Genomic DNA, 23,025 nt, shown 5'->3' on the forward strand with positions numbered 1-23,025 from the left:
ACATTTTACACAGAATTCTGTATGAACACATGCAACAGCAATATGTCACGGTGAGCTTTCAGATGCGTATTAGAAAGAGAAAGGACATGAAACAGTGAGTGGGGTGTTGAGACTCAAGCACATTTCATTGACCTATCGAGAGTTGTTGAGGTGTAAAAGGAGTCGTTAACACACCCCACTTGACTGATGATGTCAACAGCAGACAAATAAGAGGATATACAGGGATTATTTTAATGACAAAGTCGTATGTTAATTAAGTACCAGCAAGCTTTTTAAGGGTCACAGACCAGGGATGGTCACTCTGCTTTGGCCCAGTGTGTGTGTAGGCTGGAAGAGCTTCTGCATCTGCTTCTTACTGGATTTGAACTTTTCAGAAACTCCTGCAAGGTAAGGATTATTCTCTACCACAAACTATAATTTGCTGTGTAGTTCAAGTTTACATGTTGTAGCATCTCTGCTGGTTAGATGTACTGCAATGCTGTTTTTAAGCATATAAAGTATGGATAGATCTTTACTGACCTATTTTAAGTGATTTTGGGAGGGAAAGTTGTTTTTCTGTTAAAATACATCTCAGATACATCTCAGATTATCCTTCATTTGTTTCTTTTTGGCTGGCTGTAGGGAAGTAATGTGTGCATGAAATGCTTTGTGAACATAATCTAGGATTGTAATAATAATATGACTTTTTATATCCACGTTTCATGAAGCCAGACTGAGTCAGCGATTAATTTATTTGTTTGGACATAAATACAAGGAGGCCTTGTTTTCAGTGACTCACAGGCACAAGCAGGGATTGTGCCTGTGAGGACGTTGGGATAGTTATTCATTTTACATTAAAAAAAGAGCGTCATTTTTTTGTTTAGCCTGAGTTGTTGTAAACTGTTGTTGTTCCCTTTCCAGGTTCTCCTACCTTTCAGCGAATCAGTTACTCAGGGACAAAGGACTATTAATTGTAGGTCTGCAGCCTCTGCATTGGTTGAATTTGTGTAAGGAATTGAGGTGCAATGGCTCAAACAGTCAACATGAAGGTCCAGGAGCTACCATATCTGCCACCTGAAGTTTGGGTTTTGGTGTTCGGCTACTTGAACACTGAGGAAAAGCACACAGCCCGCCTCTGCTGCAGACGCTTCAGAGATCTCATCGACCACCCGTTCCTGTGGAAGGATTATACAGCAGGACTCTCCAACTTTCCCCGCTACACATCTGGATTCTGGGACACCGTGCAGTGCCGTGGGGTCAGCCGTGCCACAGTGCAACATTTAGGACCCAAAGATTGGAAAATCCTCAGCAAGTCCCTCCCATCGCTCAAAACCATTGTCTGTGTGAGGGAACGGCAGTATTACAAGATTAAATACTTAGACAACCTGTGCGAATTCCCCAACTTGACGAGTCTTGGGGTACGAAACGCCACCTGGGTTGGGCCGTTACTGTTGCAGTGTCAGAGTCAGCAACTAGCAGAGCGGCTGACTCACCTCAGTGTCTGCAACATTCAGATGTCCTGCGACGACACTGTGGCGTTCATCAACAGCGTGTCACGCTTGGTCAACCTGGAGTACTTGCTGTTCCACCAGCAGGAAAGTGAAGGGCTTGAGAGGATGAAGCCAGTGCCCTCTTTCATCTTCCACAACCTGCTGCTAAGCCTGAAGAAACTCAAACACTTATCTTGGGGAATGAAAGGGGAGCCACCAGTGCCACTGCCCAACAACTACTTCTACCCACTGGACCCAGAAAACCCAGGTAAGCCAGTCTCCTGATTATATTTTACACTTGCATGCATCAGAACCAATACACTCACTTTTTACACCTTTGACAAGAGCTTTTCATCAAGAAAATACAATATTTTCTTGACATTATGCCTTAATATTGGAACAAAACCCATCATATTGAAGTCAGTTAAGCTGCACACATGCTGCATGATCACATATATTTCACCTCTGTAATATTCTTAATGTATATATTAGTGCATTTTCTTAAATTTTGGAAACTGTATTGTACTTGTAATATATTGTATTATTTAATTAGTTTAGTCTATTACTATCTTGGACCAACTGTAATCCACATAATTTCTTGGGATTATTATTCTGATTAGTATTGTGATCACACAGCCTGTTGTGCAGTATTGTGTGGCTATGCTAAACTTAACTGACAGAGACTAAATGTTTAACTAACCACCTCTTTTATCCTGTAGGAGAGTACGGCGGCCCAGAACTGATCTCTTTGGAGTTAGTCAATTACACAGAAATCATCCTGTCGGAGGATGCGCTGAGGGGTCTGACTTCACTCAAGTCGCTTGCTGTCCACTACAGGTACCCCTGGGATGGTCTGCAGTGCCATCTCTTTTCCTGGCTCAGTTATCTGCAACAACTGGAATCACTCTCAATCATTGGTGAGTCAAAACATGCATTTAATCTTTGTATAGTGAAGCTGTGTGAAGCTCCAGGCCAAAACTGTTTTCTGTAACTTCTGTCCTGTCATTTCTTTCCTTATAGGAGGGAATTTTCTTGCCTCTTATACGGAAGACCTTCCAACCCAGGTGACCAGTCTGACACTGCGAACATCCATATGCGCATGCCAGATGAGCGCCATTGCATCTCAACTCAAGCAAGTTGAGCATCTGGACATAGATCATAACCGCTCTGATGATAGTCTCTGCAAAAAGCTTCCTACGCTGTTTCCTCAACTCAAGACTCTCAGGATACGGTATGCCCAGCAGATTTTTATTTTTATTACTATTACAAAGTAAAAGTTCCATTTGATGGTTTATGTGTGACCTGCAGCATCAAATCATCTCACTTGAAAAAGTGACATAATTTACATTTTGCTGCAAATGAAGCTTTTTTTTCTGTCTTGATTCCTTAAGTACAACTGAAACACTACAGAAAATCGTGTCAACAGTTTCCCATTATGGGTCTATCGTTGCCAACACGCAACTAGAGCTGACGTTTTTTTCCTGTCTTGTCTTCTGTAGATTCCACCGTGAGGAACCAACAAGAGACCTGCTGTTCCTCAACAAGCTGCAAGACCTGGAGCGACTGGAGCTGATCAAGAGACAGACATACATTCTTATAAGTGACGAAAACAAAACTTGGCCAAATCCATCTTTGGAGGGACTGATCAAGGAGCTGCAGGAGATCTCCAGGAACAGGTTCAGCATCCTGACCACAATGCCCGAAAGGGACGTTTTGCAAGAATGCGACTGCATTTGGGAAAGAACGGAAACACGATTCTAATCCTGAGCAGTGCAAAGTGAACAATTTTTTTTTTTTCTCCTCCATGGACTTTCATGTAGATGCAGCAGGTCCTGTAATGCGTGCAACACTACCTTTAAAATAAATGAAGGTCAGAGCAAGAAGCTGCAGCTTTTTTGCTGCAGAGAACTTTAGACATAGTTAGAATGATGTGATGAAATATTCGGTTTTTTTTGGGTTTTTTTTATAGGTTTGGTTCAACAATGTTACGATGAGAAATTCTCTGGTTCTTTATGATTGTTTGAGTGTTTATGATGTTTTTTTTCAATCAAATAAAAACTAGTTTTCATAAAGAACTGCATTATTGTTTTTCTGTGAATTTAGTTTATTATTTCAGCTTATTACAGCTTTCAAATCAAAATACAGACCTCCAAGTGATTGTATAGAAAGCCCCCCTCCTCAGAAGGACATTATCAGTGTCACGCTCATGTCTAGCTGTGGAAATTCAGTTCAGTTCAATTTTTTTTTTCCCAGCAAAAAAGACAGTAATACAGAGAAACCCAATCACAACGATCCTGTCATGTTCAAGGTGAGTGCTGGTTTTTTCATTGTACCAGTGTTTCCACCTTGAGAAGAAGGCGTGTTGTCTACTCAGATTGGCAACACCTGTGTGTAATCAATGTCTACGGGGATTTAAGACCAGAGCTCACTTGAACACTTCAAAAGGTGGAAAGAGGCAGTGGTGGGAAACAGGGGAAGGATGATACAAACCAAGGAAATTACAGCCCTATAGTTTTAACATCGAGTATCTGTAAAATGATGGAGCAAATGATAAATCAAAGTGGGTTCAGAAGAGGGAGAAATTCAAGGGATCTGGTGTTGTGTTTGGAACACAAAGTCAGGAAAGCACAAATAAAGAGGGTTGTAGCAGTGTTTTTTTGATATAGAAAAAGCCTATGACATGATGTGGAGAGAAGGGCTACTAATTAAAATCAGTTAATTGAGTATGATGGGGTCAGGCAGAGATAAAGAGTATGTTCTCCCTGTCACAGTTTAATTTAGTTCTCTTTCGTTAAAGTTTTTATTTCACGGTCCTAGGGGCCGCTGGATCATCCAGATTTCTCATTTGAGACTCCTGTTCAACTTCTCTGCTCCTCTTCTCCTTCCCTCGATGGTCCTCTTTGGACTATACTGTAGTCGATCCCTTATGACTGACTGGTTCTTGTATTAAATGATTGTGAAAATATTCAGCTTCTGAGCTAACGGGAAGAGTGGTAGATATAATAAAATATAAATTAACTAAAAACACTATATTAAAACCAGAAAGGCAGACAGATTCCTGCATTAAATTGTGGAGAGGATTTAGCCTCCACAAGACACTGAGTGCTTTTGTGCTTTATTTTGTTTAGTAATCAACATAACCACACAATTCTTTGTTAGTTTTTATAAAACACAATTTATTTACAATCTCTAAAGTGTACATGCAATATCAGTGCCAGAGGAAACTGTCTAGTCCATTTGATATCAATATAATATTTTTTATATATATTCATTCAATATTTTAATTATAAAATAAATTAAAAGTTTTATTTCTACACTAATAGAGTCGTGTGTGTGTGTGTGTGTGTGTGTGTGTGTTAGCAGTTTGTTTAAATGAAAAGGACAAATCATTGCAGACCAACCCAGATTAGTCTGAAGACCCATGATTTTCAAAGCCTCTTCTGTGTGTTCGCGAAAATGGGTAGCTATCAGGGTGCCAGGGCTGTGTGCCCGAATGGCATATAAATGTTATTGAGGGCAATCTCGCATACTAGCCCCAGTTTCTCCCACATACATGAGAAGACACACACACACACACACACACACACACACACACACACACACACACACACACACACACACACACACACACACACACACACACACTACACTGAATGGCATAAACCAGGTTTTTGGAATCAAGTGAGAATTTGCCCACCGTTGGCCACATTCTGCCCCTATGGGGGTTAGACACCATGTATCTATGTACCAAATGGCACAACAACTTTTCTGGAGGTGTTCTAACCCTACCCTCTAGTTTCGCCCGCACCAAAATGTCCCCAAGACTGGGATTCTTCCTGAGAGCTCTAATTACCCGTGCCTGACTGGGTACCTCCCAGCCTGGTTGCATTACTCTAAAATGCTCTTGTATGCCACTTAAAAACTATGTGTAATCCCGATGGAAGGTACAGACAAAAGGGAGGAGTAACTTCTCTTCCACCATATCCTCTGCCCCTAATTCTGTAGGAGGTCGGGTCTCAGTCTCAACCAGCCGCTGCCCTGTCCCCACGTTTGATCGCCTCACACCTTTAGTTTGGGAAAGGCGAGTGGGAGAAGGGAGGAGAGAAGCTAATGTCTCCCTGCCTCCTCAGGCTCCTAAATAGTACTGTTATCACCTCATGCAAGTCTGTTTCTTTACAACAAATCCGGTAAAATCGGAGGATTTGGGATTTAATTATGTCACGAAATGTATGAGGGAGGTGGTAACTGGTACGATGCATGAGTACGTGCGTATCCGTGGGTTTGAAATACACCTTCGTTCTCATTCTTTTCTGACCATTCACGGTTTCAAAAAACACTGTCTAGGAAAATAATTTGAATGATTTGTCATTCACAAATTAACCCCCCCCCCCCCCCCCCCCCACACACACACACACACACACACACACACACACACACACGCGAGGTGCGGGCATTCCCCTCCCCATATTTCTTTACCTCTTGTATCGCCTCCATTAACATTTTCATTTTGAGTGTTGAGTGTGTTTTTTCGAGCAAAATTCAATTTTACGAGTGCCTGAGTCGGCAACGCTGGAAATTGCTCCTCATCATTTAAATCTATTCCTAGTGCTTGAACCGCTATTCCCTCTCCTCCCTCTCCATTTTCTGCCCGTGGATGCCCGCCCTCCAACTGTTTCCCTCCCTCGTCGTCTCTCAAAACCAAAAGTGATTCCACAATTGTAAAAGTGGAGGCCTTCAACCGGGCCCCATATCTCTTCCCTGCCCACCCTTTTGCAATATCAAGTGACACCTTGTTCATTTTCACATATTTCAAAGACTGTATCACAACTTCATAATATGCATACAGAATGTTCATGTTGTTCTTCATCCAGGAGTCTGCGTTATCCGCTAGTTGCGCTTTAACCTTATCATTCGGTGCTGCTGGTTTAATAAAATCAGAAAGTCTGGTGGTCTGCTTTACCATGGCCCGTGGGTAAATGCCCGTTTCCAATGCTTCCTTTACCACATTTTTATGATGTACAGCTTGAATTAGATTGAAGGTGTCTTTTGCGCACTGTCTGGTGTTAATATCGGGTGCATGGTTTATTCTAGCAGGTGGCACATCGGCTCTCCGACTCCTAAACTGTTTCACCACAGGCTTGTCTGGCCTCACCGGTACTTCAATTTGTCCCGTCCCTCCCAGCCCCACCTTGCGCATTCCCGGACCAGTCTGCACTGGGCTTTCCCTCTGACCCAATTCATTATAGGATCTAACTAAATTACCAGTGAGCTCACCTGTGTTGTACTGCGCGTGCCAGCCCGATCCCAGCCTGTCGGGTGGGTTCTCCCGTCCTCGCGGCTTTCTCCGGCGTTTTGGGAACAACCAGGCGTCATGTTCCACCTCCTGTCGTTGCTCCTCTGCCAATGCTGCATAGCATGCTGCCATCCCGGGCGGTGGTTCTTTAAATGGAGGTCCAAATGCCGTTTCTCGGGTATACCTGAGTTTTGGATCAGAGAGAGCGCTATGTCCAGTCTGAGCCTGGCAACCCCCTCCTTGTCAACAGGGTAGAGTATATTGGTCCCCGAAAGTATTTGTTCTGCAAGCTGAACATTGTCTACTCATTAGAATCGGTCCATTCAGGTACAATACACCATGAGCATTTTACTTACCTTGCATACAAAGACGCCACAGGATGTTGGGTCCTGCTGTTATGGATGGGCAACAGTTGAGCACGTCCATTTGCCGATGGCTGGACATTTTCGCCTAACCAGAGCTCTGTATAAAAAAAAAAAAAAAAAAAAAAAGGTACTGAATATTATTCAGTGCAGCAGCCTTATATAATTCACATGTACAAGTTAGAAAAATGACTGTTGGGGTTAACATTGGCCTTTTTTGCTTACCTTGTTACATCCCTGCACTTATCCATTTGTGTTTGCGTTGCCCCAAATAGGTCAACAAACACAACCCGCATCTCTTTTAGATACATTATCTTAAAAAACAAATGGAGATCATGTTAAACCTAGTAATTTCACTTCAAATTCTCATGGTTGTGTGATGTCTTACAATGAGTGTCCAGTGTCTGTTGTCACAGACTGCCCCAGCTGCCACGTCATAATTCAGCAGATCCAGCTACAAAGTGAAGATCTTGGAATTAAATCATGAATAGTCTTAAATGAGGATGTTTAAATGTCAAAGCCAACTCACCTTTCTGAAACCTTTTGTGGACCCCTGCCAAACTGATGCAATGAAATAGGAGTCCATAATCAATGCAGCGTGTTGTCGCCCTACCAGTGTCAAATAGGCATTTATGATCTAGGAGCACAAACGGTGCATTGTCATTTCCTTCCAATGAGGTGACCACTCATGTGGAGAAAATTTACATACCTCACTTTCCAACTCTTTCCCAGGGGCCAAATCAGCAATGTTTTCTGAAAATAGCTTGTAAGGCCCAATTTTGGGATCTGGGGTGAAGGGGAGGATCATAATCATTTCCATGAGGTCTGTCAATCCCTCAGAATACATGTTGATCATGACTCGTTCTTTGGGATCCTTTGCATGCAGATTGTACTTCTCTGCGATGTAATTCAGGATTGCTTTTGTCTGAATGAGCTTCATGCCATCCATTTCCACCAAAGGGACCTGTTGAAACATGAGCGCCCCATCATCAAGGAGTTTTTCAAACTGCTCCCGAGTTGTCAGAAGCACTTCATCAAACTCGACTTCTGCAACAGTTAAAAGCCAGCGGATTGACTCCATCTTCCCTCTCCCATTAAAATAGTACACCACAGGTTTTTCAGACATGTTGTCTGTGTTTTCTTTTTGTTTTTTACGGCTTAAAATCTGTGCACGCTCAACTTCTACGCAGAAATGCAAAACAAAAAAAAAACAGAGGGAACAGTTTACCCTGCCCGGGATAGGGTTACCGGGGCCCCGCCCTGGAGCCAGGCCCGGGGAGGGTGCCCGAGGGCGAGCGTCTGGTGGCCGGGCCTTAGTCCATGGGGCCCGGCCGGGCACAGCCCGAAGAGGAGACATGGGCCCATCCTCCCGCAGGCCCACCACCCGCAGGAGGCGCCATAGGGGTCGGGTGCATTGTGTGTCGGGTGGCGGCCAGGAGCGGAGGCCCTGGCGGACTGACCCCCGGCTGCCAAGACTGGCAATAGGGACATGGAATGTCACCTCTCTGGTGGGGAAGGAGCCTGAGTTAGTGCGTGAGGTTGAGAGGTACCGGCTAGATATAGTCGGGCTCACCTCTACGCACGGCTTGGGCTCTGGAACCAGTCTCCTGGAGAGGGGCTGGACTCTGTCTCAGTCTGGAGTTGCCCCTGGTGAGAGGCGGCGGGCTGGGGTGGGTATTTTAATATCCCCTCGGCTTGCTGCCGGTACGTTGGGGTTTTTCCCGGTGGACGAGAGGGTTTGTTCCCTGCGCCTTAGGGTCGGGGAACGGGTCCTGACTGTCATCTGCGCTTATGCGCCGAGTGGCAGTTCGGAGTACCCAGCCTTCTTAGAGTCCCTGGGGGGGGTGCTGGAAGGTGCTCCACCTGGAGACTCTGTTGTCCTGCTGGGAGACTTCAATGCTCACGTGGGTAACGACAGCGAGACCTGGAGGGGCGTGATTGGGAGGAACGGCCTCCCTGATCTGAACCCGAGCGGTGCTTTGTTATTGGACTTCTGTGCTAATCACAGTTTGGCCATAACGAACACCTTGTTCGAACATAAGAGTGTCCATAAGTGCACGTGGCACCAGGACGCTCTAGGCCGTAGGTCGATGATCGATTTTGTAATCGTATCACCAGACCTGCGACCATATGTTCTGGACACTCGGGTAAAGAGAGGGGCTGAGCTGTCAACTGATCACCACCTGGTGGTGAGTTGGATCAGGTGGCGGGGGAGGACGCTGGACAGACCTGGTGCACCTAAACGTGTAGTGAGGGCGTGCTGGGAACGACTAGCAGAGGCCCCAGTCCGCGAGATCTTCAACGCACACCTCCGGCAGAGCTTCAACAGCATTCCGAGGGAGGCGGGGGACATCGAGTCCGAATGGACCATGTTCAGCGCCTCCATTGCCGAAGCTGCTGCATTGAGCTGCGGCCGCAAGGTGGTTGGTGCCTGCCGTGGTGGTAATCCCCGAACCAAATGGTGGACACCAGAGGTGAAGGGAGCCACCAGGCTGAAGAAGGAGTCCTATCGGGCTTGGTTAGCCTGTGGGACTCCGGAGGCAGCCGACAGGTATCGACAGGCCAAGCGGAATGCGGCTCGGGCAGTGGCTGAAGCAAAAACTCGGGTGTGGGAGGAGTTCGGAGAGGCCATGGAAAAAGACTTTCGGACTGCCTCGAAGAGGTTCTGGCAAACCGTCAGGCGTCTCAGGAGGGGAAAGCGGTGCTCTACCTGCACTGTGTATAGTGCTGGCGGAGCGCTGCTGACGTCGACTGAGAAAATTGTCAGGCGGTGGAAGGAATACTTCGAGGACCTCCTTAATCCCACTGACGCGTCTTCCAAGGAGGAAGCAGAGTCTGGGGATGAGGGGAATGACCCGCCAATTTCTGGGGGCGAGGTCACTGAGGCAGTTAAACAACTCCTTGGTGGCAGAGCCCCTGGTGTTGATGAGGTCCGCCCCGAGTTCCTGAAGGCTCTGGACGTTGTAGGGCTGTCCTGGCTGACACGCCTCTGCAATGTTGCGTGGAGATCAGGGGCAGTACCCGTGGATTGGCAGACCGGGGTGGTGGTCCCCATCTTTAAGAAGGGGGACCGGAGGGTGTGTTCCAACTACAGGGGGATCACACTCCTCAGCCTCCCCGGGAAAGTCTATGCCAGGGTGCTGGAAAGGAGAGTTCGTCCGCTAGTCGAACCTCTGATGCAGGAGGAACAATGCGGTTTTCGTCCTGGTCGCGGAACACTGGACCAGCTCTTTATCCTCTCGAGGATACTTGAGGGTGCATGGGAGTTTGCCCAACCAGTCTACATGTGTTTTGTGGACTTGGAGAAGGCATTCGGCCGTGTCCCTCGGGGTGTCCTGTGGGAGGTGTTGCGGGAGTATGGGGTGTCTGGCCCATTGCTACGGGCCATTCGATCCCTATACAACCGTTGCAAGAGCTTGGTTCGCATTGCCGGCAATAAGTCGGACTCGTTCCCGGTGGGTGATGGGCTCCGCCAGGGCTGCCCTTTGTCACCGGTTCTGTTCATAATTTTTATGGACAGGATTTCTAGGCGCAGCCAAGTGGCGGAGGGCTTTCGCTTTGGTGGCCTCAGGATCTCATCTCTGATCTTTGCGGATGATGTGGTTCTGTTGGCTTCATCGGGTGAGGGCCTCCAGCTCGCACTGGAGCGGTTCGCAGCCGAGTGTGACGCAGCGGGAATGAGGATCAGCACCTCCAAATCTGAGGCCATGGTTCTCAGCCGGAAAAGGGTGGAGTGCCCACTCCGGGTCGGGGATGAGGTCCTGCCCCAAGTGGAGGAGTTCAAGTATCTCGGGGTCTTGTTCGCGAGTGATGGGAGAAGGGAGCCGGAGATCGACAGACGGATTGGGGCTGCAGCTGCAGTAATGCAGACGCTGCACCGGTCCGTTGTGGTGAAGAGGGAGCTGAGTGTAAAAGCGAAGCTCTCAATTTACCGGTCGATCTACGTCCCTACCCTCACCTATGGCCACGAGCTGTGGGTAGTGACCGAAAGGACGAGATCGCGGATACAAGCGGCGGAAATGAGCTTCCTCCGAAGGGTGGCTGGCATCTCCCTTAGAGATAGGGTGAGAAGTTCGGCCATCCGGGAGGGGCTCAGAGTAGAGCCGCTGCTGCTCCACATCGAAAGGAGCCAGCTGAGGTGGTTTGGGCATCTGGTAAGGATGCCCCCTGGGCGCCTCCTGGGTGAGGTGTTCCAGGCATGTCCCACCGGGAGGAGGCCCCGGGGCAGACCCAGGACACGCTGGAGAGATTATATCTCTCGGCTGGCCTGGGAACGCCTTGGTGTTCCCCCGGATGAGCTGGAGGAGGTGGCTGGGGAGAGGGAGGTCTGGGCCTCTTTGCTTAGGCTGCTGCCCCCGCGACCCGGCCCCGGACAAAGCGGATGAAGATGGATGGATGGATGGGCCCAATTTTGGACCACAGCACTTTTCCCCTCGCAGGGAGGCGGTGACACTGGAGGTGCTAATGGACCCTTGCAGGGAGGCGGTGACACCGGTGGTGCTGATGGACCCTCGCAGGAAGCAGACAAGTTCTCCAGTTTTGCTGGGACCCTCTCCTCAGGCTGGAAGTAGTGTGTCAGTTGGTCGATGTTGACCTTCAGAGTCCTCTTGGCCTTCTCTGACACCAAGTCAGCACTTTTGCCGTCCAGCTTCACAATCTTCAAGGGTCCCAGCATATCAGCATCCAGTTTGCCACCTTTTCTCTGTTCTTGCCTCACATTTTTGCGCAAAACCAGGTCTCCCACCTGAAAGCCATCCTCCTCTCCCCTTTTTGCCTTTCCCCTGCGGAGTTTGTCTTTGGTGGTTTTAACATTTTTGGTTACTTCAGCGTATACCACCTCCTGGGATTGTAGGCCCTCACACACGTCTTCATTTGAAATGATTTTAGTGACCATGTCTTCTGTAATCTGCCAAAATAGAATGACTGAGTAACTGGATTAGGATTGAGACATTTTCTCTCTTGTAAATTACACCATTTTACCCTGTATTCCTTTGGGATACCTTGCCTCTCTGCCGAACATGAGGAAATATGGGCTGTATTTTGTCGTCAGCTGCTTTTTTGTCCTCAGTCCAAACATGGTGGACTGCAGAAATTTGTCCCAGTTCCTGGGCTCGTCACTCACCAGTTTATTGAGGGCTCTGAAATGTGAATGCATAAGAACAATATACTAAATAGCCAGCGTTGTGACATAGTTACAGCACAAAATATAAATGACAGTATTGTACCTCTGGATTGTGCCATTTAATCTCTCCACCATTGGTTTGGGGATGGTATGGTGAGCAGAGGCTTCTTTGGATGCCCAGGGTTTTACACAAGCCATAGTTGACCTTGAAAAGGTGATCACATTAGACATCCAAGCTTACATTACATATCTGCTTGAGCTATTAATACCTTACCTTGTTGCAGAACTCTGAGCCCTGGTCTGTTAGCAGTCTTTTAGGTGCACCAAATTTGTAGAAAAAATCCAGAATACAACTGGTGACCTCATCTGCAGTTTTGTTTTTCAGTGGGTAGGCCTCTGCCCATTTGGTGAAATAGTCAACCATTACACAAATATACTGATTACCACCATCCGTTAAGGTCAGTTTACCCACAAGACCCATTCCAACGAGCTCAAAGGGCTCTGTGACCTGTGAGGGCGGGGGGGGGAGAAAGAACATGTTACATTTGATGTATTTGGACAGTATCAGATATTCTGTCTGTGTTACTGTACCTCGATTGGAATGCATCCTTTCTCTTCCTTAATATTGGCCCGCTTACACTGGCATTGTGGGCACTGAGCAACCTGTTGACAAATGAAGTAACATTACATGCTGATAATCAGCCAAATGCCTTAGAGCTGTAGGTAATATGGGTTAGTCAGGAGCAACAAAGTACAAACAAAAGACAAAAACAAACAACAGAAAAACAAACAAACAAAAAAGGGGGGAATTTTGGGGTTTTCAAAATGAGTTTGAGGCTCATTCAGACAAAATGTGCTCACCCATTTTTTTTTTTTTTTTTTAATATTCCCCTCCATGCCAGGCCAGTAATAGCGTGCCATGATAGCACTGTGGGTCTTCTCCCATCCACAGTGTCCACCAAAGTGGCTGGAATGAAATTCCTCAAAAATGTCATTTGCCTCTTTGGCAGAGCAGACCACTTTCGCCAGGTTCTCAGTTTTGTTCTTCTTCTGCCTGCATACATAATACAGGTCTCCATCTACATTAAGCATGTAAGGCAAGACAAGAACAAACAGGAAAAAAAAATAAATGGTCACATTACAGCACAATACTACACTCTGATGGTTTACATGACATTATCCATTGTACTCACCATTTATCCTGAAGGTCTCAGTTCTTCTCTTGATTGTATATCTTTCCCTGCTGGTTGATCCTTCAGGATAGCGATTGTGGAGTTTTAACTCCAGAAACTCCCTCACAATTTTGGGATCAATTTCCCTCACCTACACCTGTCCACCTATCTACCTACTCCACTGTACCACAAACACACAGACCCAAAGACACACCACACAAACCAACTAGCACACCTCAGTCACTCACTTTCAGAAGTCCACTCTCTCACAAGCTCTTCTCAACCACACTGGCTATAGTTGCCTTCTAATCACTGTCTAACTGCTGTAAATTCACTAACTGCTATCGCCTCACAAAACCCAAAAGTGTTGGTTGTACTCACTATGTTTATATAGACTGTATATAACTACCAATTCTCTCCAGCTGTGCTGCTTAATTACCTATATTGGCTACCAGTGTTCCTAGCAAACACCACATGCTTGCCTCAAGTGACTCCAGTTGCACAATTGAAATATACAGAATCACAGTAAAGAAATAGGCAGACTATTCTGACAAGGTGTGTTGTGAGCACACTAATGACATATTTCTATGTAATCTATGTGTGAAGTACATATTTTTGTTGTGTAATAACATAAACAAAATGCAGTTTTTGTATCACTACCCCACTCTTCCACAAGTGGGGTCAAAAATGACACCAAGCAGTTCTTATGGAATCTTCTATGAAACTTTCATTCTTAGCAACTCTGACTGTTTGTTTTTGAGTTCACTGTTAAAATAAGTTCTTTGAAAAGCAAAAAATAATTTGATATGAAGGCAATATGAGCAGAGAGCACAAACATGTTGAGGGATTGGCTGTCTTAGTTCAGTGAGAGAAGTATTTATAATGAAAACAATTTTCACTAGCAGTCAAAAACTACTGTGTACACTTATGTCTGCATTTCTATTTTGTTAAATACGAACCGTTAAAAGTGAGAAAAAAATGTGTTCACATTCACAGTTTTGTTATACTTGTTATATAGCTGGCACTGTCATCTAATGTGAGAGCCACGTAATTTTGAGATCCCTGATCTACTGTATATTCCGCACTATAAGGCGCACTTAAAATCCTTTAATTTTCTCAAAAATCGACAGTACACCTTATAATCCAGTGCTCCTTATGTATGAATTCTGATTGTGCTCACTGACCTAGAACTGATTTTATGTGACACACTGCGCTCAAAAATCTGTCAAATGTTTTAGTATGGCTTTGGTAATACCCGTTCATTGACAGTGCGCCTTATAATCCGGTGGGCCTTATGGTCTGAAAAATACATTAGTTTAAACTTCTCCTGCAAAGGGCTGTAATCTTAAAAAAAAAACTGTGTATTTTCATACTTTGTTGCACTCACATGGCCTTTAAGCCTTCTCACAGAACATAATCTGTATAACGATTGCATGATTTGGGTTTGTTTTTTAGATAACAGCCCACTGAGACTTTAATAAAATTAACTACTTTACAGAACTAAAATCAAGAAACTCTACTGACAGTGTAGGAAGCTGATTTTGGAGGCCAGGGAAGTGGAGGGAGAATAATGGGACAAAGGGACATTTTTTGAGAATGCGAATGCATTTGGGAAAGAGAGGAAACAATTCTAATCCTGAGCAGTGAAAAGTGAACAATACAGAAAAATGATGTTATTACAGTTTTTTTCTCCAGTGCCTCAGGATACTAATTGATATGGACTTTCATGTAGATGCAGCAGGTACTCAGTTCAGTAATGGTTACCATGAGGAACCATAGCAGCTTTAAACATCTGTATCACCCCAAGGACTCGCAGTGGGTGCAACACTATCTTTAAAATAAATGAAGGTCAAAGAAAGAAGCTGCTGCTTTGTTGCTGCAGAAAAATTTTACACATGGATAAAATGATGTATAGGTATAATACAGAGGAACCCAAACAATCACAAGGATGCCCATGAGCAAGCACTTAACTTGGCAACAGGGGGAAGGAAAAACTCCCTCTTGACATGAAGAAACCTCTAGCAGAACAAGGCTCTGGAAGGGGTAGCCATCTGCCGTGACTGGTTGGGGGTGAGGGCAGGGGGATAACATGTGGAAGAGAGCCAGAGATAAGCAATAAGGCAGAGTGGTGTGTAAACACACAGTGAGTGAAAAAGGGTGCGAGAAGGTGAAAGACTCAGCGCATCATGGGAAGCCCCCAGCAGCCGAAGTCTATTGCAGCATGACCGAGGGAGGATTTAGAGAAAGAAGCAAATGTACTGAAACCTGTGGAGCCTGAACCATAAAATCATTGCAAGAAAATTCAAACTTTTTGAAACTGGTTTGTTTATTCAAATGTTTATTAAACCTTCTGATAAGTAAATAGGAAAACATCACATTTGCTACATCTGGCTTTTGTGTGTAGTTAATTGCTTAAAAATGTATTGTAAAAAGAAAAATCACACTGATGATGTAGAAGTCTCAAAACCTCGGAGCTACAGGGCTAAAGGACGACAGAGTCACGGTTTATTTTTCCAGGTTCTCCCAAGTTTCTCTTCCACACGGTCGAGGAAAGCACTGTACGCTTCTCTTCTTTGTTTGTGTCTCTGTGAATGAAGAGAAGAAGCAATAATAAAGATGGAACTTTACACCCTCTAAACTGTGGCAAGAAATAAAATCTTTCATACATTTGATCAACTTTGACACAGCGTTTTTGTGAATGTAACACGAGAAATAAAAATAGTTTAATCAAGAGAAAGATTCAACATGAAATATGTTTAGACACTTTATCAAAGGAAAATTACGTATTATTATCAAATCATTATTTTAGTGCATCTATGTGTAACTGGTGCTTTAATGTTATTGTTAGTCAAGCCACCATTTATCTAGATCAGGTGTCTCAAACTCACGGCCCAGGGACCACTTGCAACCCACCTCACCCCTACTTGCAGCCCGTACATTGACATGAAGAAATATAATATGATTTGGCCCTTGAAGTTACTTTTCTTGTTGAGGAGGATTTGTTTGTTTTTGAGTTCAATGTTAAAATAAGTTCTTTAAAAAGCAAAAAATAATTTAATATGAAGGCAATATGAGCAGAGAGCACAAACATGTTGAGGGATTGGCTGTCTTATTTCAGTGAGAGAAGTACTTATAAAGAAAACAAGTTTTCTAGAAGTCAAAAACTACCGTGTACACTTATGTCTGCATTTTTATTTTGTTAAATAAGAACAAAATTAAACCAGAAGTGGTCCCACGTGTCTGGCCAGCAAGAGAGGACCAGTTTGTTTGTTTGGTAGTTCAATGAAAGGCTTCTCCTGCAGAAGGATGTAATATAAAAAAAAAATGTATTTTCATACTTTGTTGCACTCACATGGCCTTTAAGCCTTCCCACAGAACATAATCTGTGTAACAATTACATGATTTGGGTTTGTTTTTTAGATAACAGCCCACTGAGACTTAATAAAATTAACTACTTTACAGAACTAAAATCAAGAAACTCTACTGACAGTGTAGGAAGCTGATTTTGGAGGCCAGGGAAGTGGAGGGAGAATAATGGGACAAAGGGACATTTTTTGAGACATCCGTGTCTTGGTGTCTCGAAAACTAAAATCTGTCTCAGACCTGATCTTCACTAGAAGAGAAATAATATTAATCAAGAAAAAATAGGCTTTTGATCTTGTCACAAATCAATTTGTTTCACTAAATGTTGCTGCCTAAATAGAAAAGCAAGATAAAGCTGCAAATCAAACTCAAGAAAACTACTCACAAGTGTCCAAATGCTTTAATTTTAACTTCAAGTTGCCAGGATCTCTCTCATGTGCAGTTATCATATCTGGAAGCTCCTCATCAAGCTGAAATCAGTGATTTAAAGCAAAAAGTCCAGTGATCATGTTAATGTTTTGTCTGCATCTTCCTCCTGTGTTTAAACCAGATATTGTGCTTTAAAACACACTGTATTGTCTGCAGTTTGCATGTGTCTGTGTTTCAAAAATGTACTAAATCCATGGACTGTTTGGGGACACTTACTGGTCTGAAGTCGTGAGGTTTGGCGTTCTTGTACGTCCCAGAATTATACTTTCCAATCTTGACAAACATCAGTTCAGTCTCCAGAGCATCAGGAGGCCTGTGTGAAGTGATGAACTTTGGAGGTTCTTTTCTCTTGGGACTCGAGGACAGAGAATTTGGTAGAAACATCCGATATCTCCTCTTCATTTCTTTGGGCTGAGGTGCAACTATCTTTTTATTTTTCTTTCTTTCCCTTATTTCTGAAGTAGACAGACTGCTGTACAGTTTCACTGAGAAATCTGGTGGCTCGATGCTCTGCACATCACACTTCCTGTCTGTGTTTCTAAGCCTAAAATATTTGCTTCTTGCAAAGGAGAGATCTTGACACGCAGCAAATTGTGTTTGTCTTTCAAAAGAAACTGAGGACAATGGCCGTAACAACTTGGTTGGAATCATTTTGATTTGCTGATGTCCAAATAATAATGGAGGTGCTTACCCTGAATTTCAGGAAGATTTCTCATTGCAGACCTAAAATATGAATCCTCTGAGTTTGAATGTAATGTCCTTGTATCGGTTGTGCAGATGTCCAGAACCCAGTTTTAGTCTAAGAAGAAGGAAACAGAAAGGCTAACTGCAGACACATAAAACAAGCTGCTTGGTAACCAGTGTAACCAGTTAGCCTTCTTAACAAAAAGAACTGGGCTGAGCTCAGCAGGACATTCAACAAAACAGAAAACAGGAACTTGGCAACGCTGCAAACAATGTGGCCTCTGGATTACAGAGACTATGGCACCCTGCAGTCCATTTTATTTGTTTTCTATAATGCAGTAAACCTTCAGTTTTACATTGTCAAATACAGTATTTTAAAGTCAAATTCAACTTTGTCAGTTTTGTAAAATGTAGAGAACATACACAGGCTCAAAGTGTCCTTTTCCCCAACCAACTGTGTGCAGCTAAATAAATAAGTTTAATTGAAAAATAAAGTAAAACAGAGAGCTATGAAGAGAGTGAGAGATAGTGAGAGAGAGAGAGAGAGAGAGAGAGAGGTGGAAAATGGATCTCAAATTCAAGATACATTTAAATGCTCTTTGTTATGGGGTTAATTTCTGGTCTGAGTTAACTACCTGATCCTGTGGAATAAATTTGTCTATTCTAGTTTATACAGACACACTGTGGAGGTTTAAGACTGGTTTTAATTGCTGTAGTTTTGTATAAATTTAAGCTTGTATATAATTTGGACCTGATCAGTTATGTCTAAAGCCCCTGTATCTAACAGCCTTTTAATCATTATAATCTTATTAAAATTGTTAAGTAAGACCTTGTCAAGTAAACCAAAAGAGTGCAGACAATGTCCAGTAAAGGTGCATGAAAACCAAGAGTACTTGATTGCAGATTATTATTATTTATTATTACTTTAAGCTCACTTCAACTAACCAGAAATTAAAAATCACATTATTTTACAATTTGAAACTGTTACTATATAAAGAGTTTAAAGCACAGATATTCTTATATTTCTCAAAAAGTCCTACCACAAATAATTGTGTGTGATATCTGAATGACTGCTAGATGGCAGCAGATATTGTGATCCTGCAGCCGAGAAGCAGAGAACAGCTGAAGTTCACAGGTATGACATGCTTTTTCATTCTTCTATCAGGAGCAAACTCTTCATTCCTATCTTTCATTTCCTGTCCAGAAGTACTAAAGTTCATCCTCAGAGAAACTCAGAGATGTGAACACAAACCAATGTGCTATAAACCGTTCAGATGGCTTAGAGCACATACAGAGTTAGAAGAAAGCCAGGATGTGACAAACAGTGATGCATCTTCCAGATTCAAGGTGCAGTCAGTCTGTTAGAGAATACTGCTTGAAAGTTTACAGCTGCTACACAGCAGATTTTTATTGACTGAACCACACAGTGGAAAGGAAGCCCACTCTTTTTCCTTCGTGCCAGACGTTTTGTTTATTAGAACCATAACACCAGACTTCCCAAAGTGACCACATCTCACTACATAAAAATAATATTAGATTAAATTATTGCTTTCATTTTTGTTGTTTCTTTATTCAAAAGGTTTTTGAATATAATTCTTATCAAAATGTCTGTTTCTTTATTATTATTATTATTATTATTATTATGTTGTTGTTGTTATTACATTTCATGTTTAATCTTTCAATATTTATTTGACCAAGAAGTGAAAATAAGTGTTATTTTTTTTAATTAAGGATCTTTTCTGAAGGAAAATGAAACGTGAGACTAGATGTGAAAAAAAAAAAAAACATTCTATTAAACTCAAACTATACTTTAAAAAATAAACTTCTTGAAACAGTATTGTATATCTATAGATCTATAGATAAAACAAAAATGTTTAAAAAAAATAGTCAGATTTGGAGGGTAATCATCAGGGAAAGATTTAATGTGTTAGAAGAAGCATACCAAGATGACAAAGTTAAAAGGACTATGACTATCAGCGAACTAATAAAAACTGAACTGAAAAAAGCATCAGAACTTTAAAGTCTATCCTCTGACGGATAGGCAGCCAGTGTAAAGACCTCAGAGCTGGACTGATGTGGTCCACTTTTTTGGTCTTAGTGAGGACTCGAGCAGCAGAGTTCTGAATGAGCTGTAGTTGTCTGACTGATTTTTTTTTTTTTAGGTAGACCTGTAAAGCTGCTGTTACAGTAATCAAGCCTACTAAAGATGAATGCATGTATGTAATGTGTATGTGTTAGTCCCCATAGGGAAATTGCTCCTCTGCATTTAACCCATTCACCCAGTGAAGCAGTGGGCAGCCACCAATGCAGCGCCCAGGGAGCAGTGTGTAGGGATGGTACCTTGCTCAGGGGTACCTCAGGGTAACCATTCAGTGGAGTCGAACCCCCGACCTTCCCATCATGGGGCCACCACTCAAGTTTAGGTCTGCATCCATCACTACACCCAAATTTCTCGCCTGGTTTGTGGTTTTTAGGTGTATAGATTGAAGTTCTCTGGTGACCTGTAATCGTTTTTCTTTGGCACCAAAGACTATTACTTCAGTTTTGTTTTTGTTTAGGTGGAGAAAATTGTGGCACAACCAGTCATTAATTTCCTCAATGCATTTACCAAGAGCCTGCACAGGGCCTCGGTCTCCTGGTGACATTGTGATATATATTTGTGTGTCATCTGCATAGCTATGATAGTTTATTTTGTTGTTCTTTATAATCTGTGCCAGTGGGAGCATGTAAGAAAGGGTCCCAAGATGGAACCTTGGGGAACTCCACATGTGATACTTGTCTGCTCAGATGTGAAGTTACCTATTGATACAAAGTATTTCCTGTTTTCTAAGTATGTTTTGAACCAGTTTAGTACAGTTTCTGAAAGACCTGTCCAGTTCTCCAGTTGTTTGAGTAATATGTTGTGGTCAACTGTCTCAAATGCTGCACTGAGATCCAGTAAAACTAAGACTGACATTTTTCTACTGTCTGTATTCAGACATATGTCATTGAACACTTTGGTCAGAGCGGTTTCAGTGCTGTGGTTCTGTCTAAAACCTGACTGGAAGGCATCATAGCAGTTATTCTGTTTTAAGAAGTAATTGAGCTGTTGAGAAACTGCTTTTTCAATGATCTTACTTAAAAATGGGAGATTTGAGATCAGCCTGTAGTTGTTCATTTGTGTCTTGTCAAGATTGTCCTTTTTCAGTATAGGTTTAATTACAGCAGTTTTTAGTGGTTCTGGAAACACACCTGACATTAAAGAAAAGTTGATGATCTGTAACAGGACTGACTCCAAAGTCTTTGAGACCTTTTTGAAAAAGTTTGTTGGCAGGACATCTAAACAGCAAGAGGAGGAGTTCAGTTGACCTAAGATGTCCTCCAGGTCTTTGCTGTTAATAGGGTGAAACTGTTTGATGGTGTTTAAACAGTTTTTCGGTGGACACAGTACATATCCTGAATCTGCTGTTGATGTACCAATTGCTTGTCTAATCTTTTGGATTTTGTCTGTGAAGAATTTGGCAAAGTCATTGCAGGCCATGGTTGAATGAAGTTCAGCTGCCACTGACACAGGAGGGTTTGTTAGCCTGTCAGCTGTAGAAAATAAGACCCGAGCATTATGACTGTTTTTGGTGATGATATCAGAGAAGTAGGACCTACTTGCACTCCTCAGTTGTAAATTATAATTGTGAGGTTTCTCTTTATAGATGTCATTTAACATTTTAGCATTGAAGCTATTGACGAGCTCATTGACTGACCCTCTGGACAGGTCAGGTGTTAATGGGAAGACCTGGTTAAAGATCTCACTACTGTATTCAGTTATACACCGTTTTGTGATCACTGCTGTTGATATATTTGTGTGGGCTGAAATTTTACTTTCAAAGAAAACACAGTAATGATCAGACAGGCCCACATCAGACACACTAACATTTGAAATGCTCAGGCCCTTGGAGATCAGTAGGTCAAGAGTGTGTCCTCTATTATGTGTGGCCTCTGTTACATGCTGAGTCAGCCCAAAGTTGCCTAGAGTGTTACTCAGGTCTTTAGTCCCTTTGTCCTGAGGGTTGTCCACATGGATGTTAAAATCCCCAACAATAATTATTGTTTAAACCCAAAACCTGAAAGATTTTTTTTTACCATATTTCAAAATTAACTCATCATAACAATAAAATACCCATTTTATTTTATTTTCACAATAACAAAAAAGAAAAAATAACATCTGTTGTGTTTTAGAAGAGGCTGACAGTAAGTAGAAGCGATCCCGTCGTGTAAACACTGATCTGTATGCAGCACCACAGTTGTTGCAGCAGTCACTTTGTTTGTAGCTTGGACAGCTGACATCAGACAGCAAAGGCAACAGGAAACCTGAGCTGAGACCAAACAGCGCCTGTGAAGGAAACTGACCTCACTGAGCCTGTAAAATCAGGACCTGCCACCTTCAGAGGCTCCGGTCGACCTGCAGGCCCTCAGTCCTGTTTCTGAAAAGCCCGACCACTGAACCGAGTAACATTTCACCTGTCAGGTAATCAGGAGTTCCAAAGAAACACTTACATGACACCCTTTATCTCCAAGTCACTCAGACAATCTGGCTTTGTTGTTTTAACACCAAGAGAAGATGTAGCACAGATAAATTCAGAGAGAGAAGCCTGCAGATGACAGATGTGTAATTGCTTTTAAGGAAAATACTGATGTAACATGGAGTTTCTCATGTTCCCATCCCAACGTCTGACTGACCTTCAGGGCCTCCATCTGTTTTTACGCTTGTTCCAGCACTGCAGCTGAAGCAGGAGTTTAAGGTTACATTGCTGCTTGTCCCATAAGATCAGTCTCTCTTCCCTCCTTTTCTTCTTTGTGTTTATCTTTGTTCACATAGAATAATAGGGTGAGGAGTGTGTTAATGTGGAGGCAAATCAGTGAATAAAAAACGTCAAATTAAATACAATTAGTCAGAAAATTAGAAAAGGCTTGAATATGATAATGTGGAGGTCGAAAGGAGAAAAATCAGGCCCCTTTAACCCTCTCAGGCTCAAATTAAACTTTTTGTTGCTAATGCACAACCAAGTCCTGCAGTGGTACTTCTGAGTAAAAAAAAACTCATAAAATATATATGTGGGGTAATCAGGTTGTTAGTTTTTAACTGTTGCAAATCGGC

General features: G+C 43.1%; 3 protein-coding genes across 4 annotated transcripts in view; 2 read left to right on the forward strand and 1 right to left on the reverse strand.

Moving 5' to 3' along the window:
- Positions 1-1,004: 1,004 nt before the first annotated feature.
- On the forward strand, positions 1,005-3,230 carry LOC118454240 (uncharacterized). The gene is made up of 4 exons (XM_087848449.1): positions 1,005-1,737; positions 2,189-2,386; positions 2,490-2,700; positions 2,969-3,230. The coding sequence occupies exons 1-4, from the start codon at positions 1,005-1,007 to the stop codon at positions 3,228-3,230; spliced, it is 1,404 nt and encodes a 467-aa protein (XP_087704575.1).
- A 12,581-nt stretch (positions 3,231-15,811) lies between these two features.
- On the reverse strand, positions 15,812-22,525 carry c11h7orf78 (chromosome 11 C7orf78 homolog). 2 transcript variants are annotated; one of them, XM_035908192.2, is made up of 5 exons: positions 22,425-22,525; positions 17,427-18,009; positions 17,167-17,251; positions 16,907-17,031; positions 15,812-16,003 (listed from the first exon to the last, which is right to left on the reverse strand). In XM_035908192.2, the coding sequence occupies exons 2-5, from the start codon at positions 17,859-17,861 to the stop codon at positions 15,917-15,919; spliced, it is 732 nt and encodes a 243-aa protein (XP_035764085.2). In that variant the 5' UTR covers positions 17,862-18,009; positions 22,425-22,525; the 3' UTR covers positions 15,812-15,916. The 2 variants fall into 2 exon arrangements, with proteins under 2 accessions (XP_035764085.2, XP_035764086.2); XM_035908193.2 differs by lacking the exon at positions 22,425-22,525 and having other exon boundaries at positions 17,427-18,025.
- Positions 18,972-23,025, forward strand: part of vwde (von Willebrand factor D and EGF domains) — a 34,840-nt gene continuing 30,786 nt past the window's right edge. Inside the window, exon 1 of the mRNA XM_087847975.1 lies at positions 18,972-19,029. Within this exon, the coding sequence (XP_087704101.1) occupies positions 18,972-19,029 (58 nt within the window). The remainder of the gene's footprint in view (positions 19,030-23,025) is intronic.

The sequence above is a fragment of the Neolamprologus brichardi genome, chromosome 11 (assembly GCF_056152115.1).
Source record: "Neolamprologus brichardi isolate AB-2024 chromosome 11, ASM5615211v1, whole genome shotgun sequence".
In the NCBI taxonomy this organism is placed as follows: domain Eukaryota; kingdom Metazoa; phylum Chordata; class Actinopteri; order Cichliformes; family Cichlidae; genus Neolamprologus; species Neolamprologus brichardi.

Coding starts and splice junctions, on each gene's coding strand:
- LOC118454240 (XM_087848449.1), top strand. CDS start 1,005: ATGGCTCAAACAGTCAACATGAAGGTCCAGGAGCTACCATATCTGCCA. Junction 1,738..2,188: donor ACTGGACCCAGAAAACCCAG/GTAAGCCAGTCT, acceptor TTTATCCTGTAG/GAGAGTACGGCGGCCCAGAA. Junction 2,387..2,489: donor GGAATCACTCTCAATCATTG/GTGAGTCAAAAC, acceptor CTTTCCTTATAG/GAGGGAATTTTCTTGCCTCT.
- c11h7orf78 (XM_035908192.2), bottom strand. CDS start 17,861: ATGATTCCAACCAAGTTGTTACGGCCATTGTCCTCAGTTTCTTTTGAA. Junction 17,032..17,166: donor ATTAAAGCATTTGGACACTT/GTGAGTAGTTTT, acceptor TTTCTCTTCTAG/TGAAGATCAGGTCTGAGACA. Junction 16,004..16,906: donor CAAAATCAGCTTCCTACACT/GTCAGTAGAGTT, acceptor CTTCATTCACAG/AGACACAAACAAAGAAGAGA.